At 31.3% G+C, this 12,566-nt stretch overlaps 1 protein-coding gene across 1 annotated transcript; it reads left to right on the forward strand.

The window, feature by feature from the left end:
• Positions 1–3,206: 3,206 nt before the first annotated feature.
• LOC109814121 (uncharacterized) lies at positions 3,207–8,082 on the forward strand. The gene is made up of 8 exons (XM_020378472.3): positions 3,207–3,547; positions 3,693–5,042; positions 5,154–5,336; positions 5,424–5,478; positions 6,047–6,195; positions 6,800–6,889; positions 7,379–7,507; positions 7,615–8,082. The coding sequence occupies exons 1-8, from the start codon at positions 3,479–3,481 to the stop codon at positions 7,693–7,695; spliced, it is 2,106 nt and encodes a 701-aa protein (XP_020234061.1). The 5' UTR covers positions 3,207–3,478; the 3' UTR covers positions 7,696–8,082.
• Positions 8,083–12,566: the final 4,484 nt, after the last annotated feature.

Genomic DNA, 12,566 nt, shown 5'->3' on the forward strand with positions numbered 1-12,566 from the left:
ATCTTTGCACTTTATAAGCATTTACCAACAATTCTTGTAACAACAAGAAATATAGTCAACAAAAATCTTATCAAGTTTAAAATGAAACTTAATCTCTCTCTTTATACACACATACACACACACACATATATATATTAATCAACTATAAAAAAAACATATATATTTCCAAACTATCTAAATAGACATTTTAAGTTTCAATATGATGATTATACAATAATTGTGTAACCATTGTATTCAATCTTAAATGAAAAATTAAGGTTCACTCACAATTGGTTAATCCTAACAACTATAATAAAATTTAAAAATTAATATTACTAAACCTTATTATAAGTGATGTTTGGTGGTACTAAAACATATATTAATACACTAATCATATACCTATGTGAAAACTTGATATCTCATATCTATAACAGTCATCAATCTACTCACACACTAGTCTTAATGTATTATTATTTTATATATTAACAATAATACTTGACTAGGGTTCTTTAAGAATAATATAAAATATTTCATAGACTTTATCATGTTCATATGCATATTATAAATGACATATCTCATTTTATTAATAGATTTGAGTAAGATATAAGCGTGAATCATATAAAAAAGTATTGGTTTTAAGACTATACACCGCCATTTTCATCAAAACTAATCAATTTTAATTGGTTTGTATTAGTTTGATATTTTTATTTTTTAGTCTCCAATTTGAAACAATCCAATCCAATCATATTTGATTAAATTCGGATCGAATCATTGAATTTATTATTAAAATAATAAAAATAAAAATATGGAATTAATTAGATTACTTGTAAAGTACGTTATCATGCCATCAAGTCTAACTGATAAAAATTTTGATATTACAAATTTGTATGTCCATAATATAAAATATCCTACTTGTTGGAACCCGAAAAAATTTCGATCTTGCTCACAGATGGTTTGGACCAACAGTTTAAAAATCTCATTAGCTTTGAAATGCCCGAAGGCCGTACTAACTCTCCATTTGATGGTTTTGAAAAGGGTTCGAAGGAGTCGTCACTGATATTTTACACAAAACATCAGAAAAAGAAAAGGGTTTTCAAAAACATTGATTTGGCCTTTATAACTAGAATCAGGCTTAGGGGTTGATTACGTGTGGATAAGGTGTTAGACATCCCATAATGCCAAATTCGGTACCCTATGAAAAATTTAGTATAATAACAATGTAATTGAATTTCTACCCTTTTTATTTTATTAAAAGTACAACAATTTATATTAACCCTAATCTACAACACGCATATTACTTTACCATCTACATGGTGTCTAATCTATTGCATGCAAGTAGAGCTATAAGTAAAGCAAATAAAGAGAAAGGAGAGAGGAAGAGAAAGAGTTTAGAACCTCCAAAGTAAGCTTTTATAAATCTCTTCACAAATTCGTATAGGGGCACTTTTTGGCAGCCTTTCGTTCTACAAAGACCTCATTATCGTTCAAAAATCACAGAGAGGGGATACAATGTGTTAGGGGTGTCAAGGAATGAGCCCTGTGCACACTTTTATAGGCACACAAGGAAGAGGAATGACCATTTTCAACACTGGAACAACTGTTTTGCACCTTAGAACAACACTACATTAGGATAATTGGAAAGACCATTTTGGGTAACAAATTTATGTTGAAAAATTCTATTGGGAATGGTTGTTCTAAGGATGGGAACGGTCATTCCAGTCCCAAATTAGGTTTTTGGCTTTTTTTCATGCAAAAACATCTTTTGAGCTCTCTAGGCTCCGTCTTAGCCCGCTTCTGTGCCTTCCTCGGTCCTCCAGGGCCATTCTTTTTGCTTTAGAAGTTTCCCAACACTTATATGAATAGTCCATACAAAACTTGATGTCTACACTACTTACAACATATTTAAATGAGTTTATCTTCCACTGAAAGCTAAAACTTCATGGTCCAAAGCAAACCTAATAATAAAAAAGATTAAGATATTTATTTAATCAGATGTATCAATTCGATTCTTAAAAATCCAAATTCAAGATTTTAACCAAACTGACTAGAGATTTGCAATTTTCTAATCCAAACCAACTTAATGTTCCTAAACATTCCAAATTTTTTCTTTCAACTTAGTTTCGAGATGTGCTCACCTTAATATTTTTCTTTCACCAAGGTATTAAGAATATCCAATACATATTACATTTGGGGGGGATCGATGCTTGCCCAAAAACAATTAGCAAACATTAAAAGTTTGTTTAGATAATTTATTTTACAAACACTTATAGCATGATTAAATATAAAAAAAAATGAAATAAATTTCTTTATAAGTTAAAATTAGCTTATGCATAAACTAATTTATAAAAGTTATCTCATATTAATTTCTCCCAAAAACCTTTTTTTAAATTTGTGCATAAGTTAAGTTTAACTTATAAAGAAATTAATTTTATTTTCTTTCCCATTTTCTTTTCTTATAAGTGTTTATGAAAAGTTTATCAACACACTATAAGTAAAAGATCATAATTTTGTATTTTCTTGCCCAAGAATCTTCATCACCTACTAGAGAGATAAGATGAGACAACTTATTGGTACAAAATACAAAAATCTTTAAAATATTTATCATTATATATAAATATTAAGATAAATAGAATAATTTATAAATACTACATTTGCTCCTAATTATAAGTCACAAACTTTGATTCTAATTATAAGTAACAATTACCAATTTTTAAAGTTACTTAAGAATAAATATTTTTTTATATTATTAATTTATTATTAAGTCTATTTCTTAATGCATTCACTTACTTCTTATTTATTGAATTATAATTAATATTAATATTAAATATAGGAATCATTTAGAATAAAAGATATATTTGGAATAAATTTAAATTTATGGTAGAGTTAATTAAAAAAATTAATTTAATTATTCCTCTTAGTATCGGTGGTTTGTCCTATATTATTTATAATTAGGATAGAAGATAATATATATATTTTATTTATTTTGAAAGAAAAATAAAATATTTAAGAAAAAACATGATATTACTATATTGAAATTTTATAGAATGAAACTCTGAGTTAACAAAATTATATTATATAAGTTGATTAGAATAAATTTATTTAAGTTTTGATAACTATAATTTACAATTTATTTGTAATAAAGTTGAATTGAAAATAACAATTATTCTCATTAATTAAACATTATTTTTGAAAGGAAAAATAATATAATATTATTTTTGATGGCATTGCAGGAGCAGGGGAAGGAGGGAATCAATTGTGCGAATATGTGGTAAGAAAGGAAACGATGGTGAGGAGTGAGGAGTGAGGAGGATGAGAAATGTGATATCTCAGGACACTACTACTAGACACTCGCGCTCTTTCTTCTCTCTCTTCACTCTCTCATTTTAACTCTCAGTTCTCAGTTCTCAGTTCTCAGTTCTCACCACCACTACTTTAACTCAACCCTCTCACACACACTCTCTCTGCATCGCAATTCCAACCATTCATACATACCTAAGCCATGGACCCAGTGGAGGTGCTCCCTCCGTGGGTTCCCGAGGACGACCTTCTCCTCAAAAACGCCGTTGAGGTAACTCAATTTCCCTAAACCCTATCCTCTCTCTTCAATTTCGCCAAATTCAGCTCCCAATTAAATGATAATGATAATAATAATAATAAGGGGTCGTTATTTGCTTACTTGCGTTCTTCTGGTGGATTGTGTTTGTGTTGTGTAGAGCGGTGCTTCGCTGGAATCGCTGGCCAAAGGGGCGGTTCGGTTCTCGCGGCGGTATTCGCTTGGGGAATTGCGAGATCGCTGGCGCTCTCTGCTATACGACGACGCCGTTTCGGCCGCCGCTGCCGCCGCCATGGGGAGTTTGGAGCTGGGGAAGTCCGGTGGCTCCGGCCAGGGTGGGGGGAGGAAGAGGAAGGTGCAAAGCGTCAGGAGGCTGTACTACGCCGTGCAGAAGAGACTTCGCCGGCACGGTGGTGTTGCGGCTTCCGATGTGGGGTGTGAGGGCAAGGAGAATGTGGTAATTGATGATAATTTGAGTTTAAATAATGATGTTGTGAATAGTAAAAATGTTAGTAATACTGATAGTTTAGTTGGTTGTGGAAATAACTTGGGGTTAGAGGAAGTGGTAGGGGTAGGGGTAGGGGAATTAAATAATTCGGTGAGGGATGTTCCTTTGTGGAAAACGATTGAGGATGTTTCTTTGCCTGCTATGCCTGTGGAGGGGGAACATTGCGGTTCCCAAGGGACAGGCAAGTGTGGCAATGGTGTGTTGAAACAAAACGCTTCTGATGCTGTGTTGGGAGACGATGCTGGTGACAGTTCTGAATGTCTCTTGAACATGGCAAATGAGGGTGAGCTTCTCTTTATGGATGTGGAGGGGAAGGTGGTGGTGGTTGTGGATAAGGATAAGCCGGGTGATGATAATGTTGATTCGCTTTTGTTGAGTTCTCCCTGTGATGTTCAGGGTAACGATGATGCTGATGGCAGTGAGTCACAGAAGTTGGACGTCGAAGCAAAACTTGCTGTGCCTAGTGAGTGTTTGTCTGCTGGGTTGGAGGTTGTTTCTGGTTCCTTAGGTGTCAGTCGTGGGGATCAGGGTTTTGTTTCTGATTCTGAAAACGATGCTGGATCGTCTGCTGCAGCGCGAAGTCCTCACCCGGAAGACAGTGAGGGATTTGTGATCTGTATGTTGAACACTGAGGACCCTGATATCCCGTGCAATGACACTGTAGTTGAATCCATTGTAGTTTCTCATTTGGCAGATCTGAAATCCCAACATGTTGTTAAAGAGGTGGGTTATTCGGAAAGAATTGAACCAGACAGAAGCCTGAAGAAAGAAGCTGTTCTTTCTCAGTCTTTTGGAGCACAAACAGTTCGACAGGGGTTAGGGCCTACTGTGAATTCAAGCTACCCACCTGTTGCTCTTGGACCAACTGAAAATCCTGGAAAAAACTCTATATCTGCAGTTTCTAGACAGAATAACAATGTCAATGTCAACATCAATCCAAGTCACAGCAGATTAGTTCGTCCAACTGTGATGCCTGCCTCAGATGGACATCTGAAACAAGTGGTAAAATATGTTGATTCCAGGATGCTTTATTATAGTAAAATTTGTTAGGGAACTAATTTATGAGTTTACTTTTATTTAGAAATTTTAACTAAAGTTGTATCCTATAAACAGGAAACTGATGCTCCAGCTTCTGCTGAAGTTCACGCACATGTGAAGGCAGAGGAACATAATGCTTTATCTAAGTCAGAAGCAAAATCATTATCTCTCGATCAGGAAGGAGGTGATATTGAAGATGATGATGCCAACAATAATGATGATGATGAAATCCCTAACTTTTCTGATGTTGAGACAATGGTAAGCATAATGTTTTGCATTGAATGGTAATAATTTCCCGTATTTACTTGTTAGGTTATCTCTCATATTCTTGAATTGCTTGCTCAGATTCTTGAAATGGATTTATGTCCAATGGATCAAGATACAAATACCAGTAAAGAAGGTAATTTACCTAACTCTAGATTAAACAAAATTATCACACTTCTGTTTAATGTTTTGAATTTGAAAGGAGCAGCCTGTTGCACTAGGTTCCCTACCTACCATGTGGAATCTAGGGAGGGCCAGTTTTACAAAACTTTACCACTGTAAGTGGAGCGGTTGTTTCATGCTTTCAGTGACTAGAAGTCTAAACCTATGACCAACCTGGTCATAAGGCAGAAAACCTTACTGTTGTGGCCCAACTCCCTCTGCTTAAGGCTTTTAATTTTTGTTCAAAAATTGTTAAAAGTTGAAAATTAAATGTTTGAAATTTTGAACGAAAATGAAAATTTTTTGTTTGGTTTTTAAGTTTTTGACTTATGAGTTTGTTTATAATTGAATAAGCTTTCTGTGTATTGATAATATGCTGGTTGGTTCCTGCTAAAGTTTCAAATAGCAACTGTGATGTTTAAAATATAGATTCAAATACTGTGCTCTGAATTTGTATTACTAACATTGTTCCTCATTGGATTTATCAATGTCTAGGTATTTTAATGATGGTTGTCTTCTAATATTATAATGTTCTGTTACAGTCTTGAGATATCAACATGAAGAAAGTAAGAGGACCATCATGAGATTGGAGCAAGGTGCTCAGTCCTCTATGGGAAGAGCCATTACATCTCGGGATGCATTTGCAGTATTGTATGGGCGCATTCTGAAGAAGTATATTAGAAAAAGCAAGGTGGAGTTTTTGAATTTGGATCTCTTGTTTTCTTCTAAAATATGAAAGAATGATTTTCCTATATTTTCTTCCTCCTATGTAACTGTCACGATTCACGAATCTTGTTAATTTTCCTTTTAAATGTGTTTGATACTTTTTTAAGGAATGTTTGCATGCTATAATGATTTCTGCACTAAGATTTTCTGTCTTGCATTATTATGATCTAGATATCATTGCATAATCATTAATGCTTTAGCAGGGAAAAATAGAAACACACTAGCTTTAAGTGGTCTTGTGACTAGTGGATGTTAATATTTTTTCCGAGTTTCAATGGTAGTTGAGGATCTTATTTCTATTTGTTGCTCATGCCTTTTGTGGCTACCATTGTTTTAATTTAATTTGTGTAAAATCAATGGGTTCTGTAGTGGCACTGGGATCTGCATCTCTGAAAATTTATTGACCTTTAGTTTGAATGGTATGTCCTTTGAGTGTGTCTTAAACACCAAATATAATATTCTGATTTTGGTGTTTGCCTAATTAGTACTGTTCCTGTAGTTTGTGATGTTTATTCCCAATATAAAATATGAAAGACTCTCTCTCTGTACAATCTCTTTCTATTTCACAGGTTATACTTGGCAGAGAAACAGCTGATGTACATGTGGATATTGACTTGGGAAAAGAAGGGCAGGCCGCTAAGAAAATATCTAGAAGACAGGTAAGATTTCTCAGAAGTTTCAGGTGCAAAATTCCTGTGCATGGTTGATTTTGGTGATGATTTATAGGCCCTCTTAAGTTCATATATTTCTTTTTCCTGGAGAGCACGGGGAAATGGGAAGGCTGGTATTATTGTTTGAAAAAAAGAGCATGAAATAATCTTTGACTTCACCAATAATAAATCACTATTAAAGGATTGGTATGCTTCTGGAGAAAGACAAATGACAATTTCTTAAAAAGGTGTTATTAATCTATTTGGAACGTGATTATGTTCTTATGAATGTTTTGGTTATTGAACCAAATAGTTTTATGGTGATGTCTCGATTTGTATCATTTTCGCTAAGTATGAGCCCAATATAAAACAAGGACTAGAATAGTATTTGTATTCATGGAGAAAGTCAAGAAATTTTAAATCATGTCGTTTTAAAATTTTAAATTTCCTCGACTGAATTATAGTAGTATGAACAATGAATTATTTTTTATCTGATAGGCTATAATAAAGTTGGAAGCAAATGGTTCTTTCATTATTAAAAATCTTGGTAAGAGATCTATCTTCTTGAATGGCAAAGAAATTGCTACAGGACAAGCGCGGGGTCTTAGTGCTAGTAGTGTGATCGAGGTAACTGTCTTTCCTTTCTATTCATAAACAACTTTTACATTATAATGCTGCAATTTTGTTCTTTATCTTGAGAACATAACAATTTGTAGTAAATGAATTCCATGCAGATTAGAGGCATTTCACTCATCTTTGAGATCAATAATAGGTGCGTTAGGAGGTTTTTAGAAAATTTGAATGAAAAGCTATGAAGATAAAAGGAAGACATTTACCTTGTTTGCCCGAGAGGGGGTCTGTAAGAACAGAAATGGCGTCCAAGTTTGTATGTTTAGGATTTTAGGATAGCATTCTCATGCCAGCCAAAAGTAGAAGTTATACCAGCTATTATATAATATTAATGTGTTGTCGATGGAAAATCAGAATTCAAAGTGTACATATGGATAGAAGATGAAAAGGCTTCATATAGATATATAATATATAATATGGCTGCTGTCCAATGGGAACTGGTTATTGTCTTGTATGTTTCTTATTTCCCATATGATGTAATAGGATTTATTTAGTGCAACAGACGTCTGTACCCAACTAGGAATAATCATCAATAAATAATTAATAGAAGTATGTTATGGTTTCCAACAAAACTATTTCAATTTAATATAGGGTTTGTAATGCAACCTTATATTTTGAGGTTTTCATCTAAATCCTTATTTATTATGGTGGAATTGATGGCCCCGTGAAACCCATTTAATTATCCAACTGGTAAGTACTTCAGTATGTATACAGTCATTCGTTGCATAGCATATCACCCGCAAGGGACGCAAGCTGGGAAATTTGTTCAAGTGCGACATTGCATTTTGAAGACTACCAGCAGCAACTACATGGTTTGCACAAGTTAGCAACAAATGAATCTAGGACAAACCTTGTTTATCGGATTTCAGTTCTCTAAGCCGTTGGTTAAGGAGATCCTATCCTAGGTGAAACTGACCTCGTAGAGAAATGTTGAGGTGAAAAAGTTACACAAGATGACCCCTTTTGAAATACAAATATTGAACGAGTATATCAACATAAATACTGAAGATAATGAATATGGAATGAAGATAACCAAACACCAAAGCACTGTTCAGCAGCAATAAATTTGGCTATAAATTAGGCCGATTTCAAAGCAATTTTCTGCATATTCCAATGGGACAATTGAAAAAATAAAATTATCAGATGTTGAAGCTTCATTTTAGAAACTGAATTCTATGAATTCAGCACAAACTAATGGAGCAAACGTCCGTCGGAGCAATGATGAGAATAAGACCGGTAGTCCTTGATCAATACAAAAACCACATTATGAAAATTATCTAATGGAGCTAGAAAAAAAAATAGTCATTGATCGGTTATTAAATGTTAGCTGGGGAGAGGTAATACGTGTCTCTGTTATTTAAAAAAAAAAAAATAGCCGATTAGTTAGAAGTTTACCAAAATTGAAAAAAAACAAAAAATTAAATCTATAATCTAAAATCTAGAATTTATACTAATATAAATGGAATGCTTTTTTTTAGTAATCACCTTGGTTTTCACATTTTGTTGACCAGTTAAAAAAATAATTAAAAAAATAATATTTTTAATCAAATTTAAAAACTTGAAACTAATGAATTAATTATAATACCAGTTAGATCAATATACTTTTATTACTTAATTTTTGTTTTTATTTTGTCTTTAATAGAGACAAGAAGTGTCTCAGACTCCCTTAGTTAACATAAAAAAAAGTGTTCCGTGAGTAGTATGTGTTTCCATGAATTATATAATAGTCGATGATTATTATAAATAACATTAGTTATGAAGTGAAATATAAAAAAAATGTAATTTATAAAAAGATAGTTATCAGGATAAGATTGTCTAAAAATGTAGATATCAAATTGGACAATCTCCTTTATTATTTATAACTAAAATTGATAATAAATTATATAAATAAATACTATGTTTTAATACATAAATTATGTTTAAAATTTGTATAAATAGATATTTAAAATATTTTTAGGATATTTTTGTTAGAGAAAATTATTTAAAAACACTCTCACACAAATAAGACTTTGTATTTAATATATAAGGATTAATTGACTTAATATAATGAATAAAAAGATCCTTTTTTATCAACAATAAAAAAGATTATAATCGTCACTACAAAATTTAAAATTAAAAAATTCTAAAGTATTTTAGTGGAAAAAATTAAAAAATGATTATTTTATGTTATAATTAATTATTTATTATACAAATAAATTGTAATAACTATATTTATTATATCTAATTGACTTGGTACGTTTTTTTATCTTAGAGATTTAGGGTGAAAAGTAACATAATAATGTAAACTTTTTTCCTCCATTATTTTTATATATAATATTATATTTTAATACAATATAACATATATATTATTAATTCATATAAAATATGTAACTTTGTAAGTTGTAAAGCATTGTAATTGTTTTAATTATATGTTGGTTGTTGTGTTGAAGTGTTGTTCTATGTTGAAGAACTTTAGAATTTGAGAATTTCTTGAGTTTCTGTAGTGTTAGGGGTTTATCTAGACAAAAGTACAATTTAACCTCAAGGGGAGGAATATATAAGATTTTTATTTTGAATGAAGCTTCATAATTTCAATTCTTCGAGAACTTAGAGAAACCAATTCTAGAGAGAAGTGTTCTGGTTTGTGAGTTTCATTTTTCTCTCAAACTTCTCTTGTAGAATGTTTCTTCCCCTAATCTCACATAACTTTTGTTGTTGTGATTCCAGGTAAGTAGAACCTTGAATTCGGGTAGTAATTTGTTCATAGTAGATATGGAGTAGCTTCGTGTTCTTCATATATATATATATATATATATATATATACATATATATATATATATATTAATTCATATAAAATATGTAACATTGTAAGTTATAAAGTGTTGTAATTGTTTTAATTATATGTTGGTTGTTATGTTGAAGTGTTGTTCTATGTTGAGGAACTTTAGAATCTGAGGATTTCTTATGAGTTTCTATAGTGTTGGGGGTTTATCTAGACAAAAGTCCAATTTAGCCTCGAGGGGAGGAATATATAAGATTTTTATTTTGAATGAAGCTTCATAATTTCAATTCTTCAGAAACTTAGAGAAACGAATTCTAGAGAAAAGTGTTCTGGTTCGTGAGTTTCATTTTTCTCTCAAACTTCTCTTGTAGAATTAATGTTTATTCTCCCCTAATCTCACGTAACTTGTGTTGTTGTGATTCCAGGTAAGTAAAACCTTGAATTTAGGTAGTAATTTGTTCAAAGTAGACATGGAGTAGCTTGGTGTTCTTCTTCTCTTCTTTTTCCTAGTTCTCTTTCATTTTGAGGTAAGAAAAACTTAAAATTCTTAATATTATGAAGTTGTTGCACTGTTGTGGTTGATTTCAATTCAAGTTGCTACTGAGTTGCATGATTTTAAGTAGAATGACCCAGGTTAGGATTTTGAGTTTTAAGCATGTTAGAACGAAAGATAGTGATTTGATTTATAATTGTTGCATGTTGAACTTGAGTGCATTTATATGTTGGTTGTGATGTATTTAGTTGATTTATAGTGTTTCATGCTTGGAAGTTATTGACTTTCGGGAGGATTAAGCACAATTCATGATCTACATAAGTGTAGAACTTGCATTGCACCAGGTGCTGTTTTAACATGGGGTTCTTTGTCTTGTATTACATAATAGGGATACAAATGCTTATAACCACCATTTGGTCTCCACTTTTACTATGATCTTTTTACCCTTAATAATATTACATATCAAACAATTAATATAAGTAATCATGTTATTTTGTCTCTATAATTTTTTAATCATTTATTTTTCACCAAACTCTTTTAGCCACACACTATTTAAGTAACTGATCTATTTTATTTTTTTTAATTGCATACTAGAAGAATTGAGGCACTTCATGCATCTAATAATTACACAAACGGTTATATTTTTTAAAAAATACATTTTTTCTATTTTATCATTTATTTATAAGAAATTACTGCATAACTGAATGGACAAAAAAGTTTAAAAAAAAATTAAAGATAAAAGTAATTATTTAAAAATGTATATGTAACTGGATTTATTACTCGCACTTTCACAATTCCATTTTCTCACGCTTACTAATTTCCCTGTTTCTGCAAGAATTTAATGTCCACGATCATACGCTTTTTCTTTCTCTTTCCGTGATTCTTGGTATGCACTCTCTTGATCAGTTTCGCCTCTCTCTCTGATCTTTCTCGCTTGAAGTGTGCATACTATGTAGGTAATGTTATTTTGAACTGTTATGTGATGTTGACATGTTGAAATTGGATTCATAATAAGATGAAATTTATGCGTACATTTCATGATAGCCTCCCATCAAGGATTGTAATTAAGTTTCACGCTTCATTTTGTATTTTCATTATCTTTGCTACAATAATATTATTGAGTGTCAAAGGTGGGCACAGAAAAAATTGCTATGATAATTAAGTTTGACTTTTCATTATTGGCCATTCTTTTGTTTTTTTCTTCCTATTTTTTTTCTTTGTGCATAATCAAACTTTCATTTGTTCATGGAAAGTTGTACCCAATGTTTTAGATTCATGTATGAACTTTGTCTTTAATTATTCTTTTTTAAATTATTTCATTTTATTTTCTGATATGGTTGAGTTTGTGATTTCAGGATTAGATTTTTTTATTCAAATTGTTTATGAGGGTTTTATTTTTCATATAACTGCAATCAAAAAAGGAAATAACTCTTCTAATATATTTGTGGAATAATTCTTTACCAGTTGGATTAAGGAACTACTACAAAATCACGATCATTTCTATGGGAATGGTATTTATTTTTTTAAAATAAAGGAAACTACATATGCAATTGCATTGATTCTTTGCTTATTAAATTTTATCCCTAAAATTACTTATTTTGTCTTTCATTATACTTTTTTTTTAAAAGACAAATCATAAATTTTATTAATAACACTAAAGAAAGGTACAAATAACACAATTTGGCCAAAATAAGCCTGATACAAAGGAAGTAAAAAAAAAAAAAAAAAACATGTCAAGTATAAGTTGTTGTCAATTAATTAATGGTGATATTCTCATATCTAATGTGCAACCTTGACCATCA

The sequence above is a fragment of the Cajanus cajan genome, chromosome 5, assembly GCF_000230855.2.
Source record: "Cajanus cajan strain Asha chromosome 5, NIPB_CcT2T_4, whole genome shotgun sequence".
Lineage (NCBI taxonomy): Eukaryota > Viridiplantae > Streptophyta > Magnoliopsida > Fabales > Fabaceae > Cajanus > Cajanus cajan.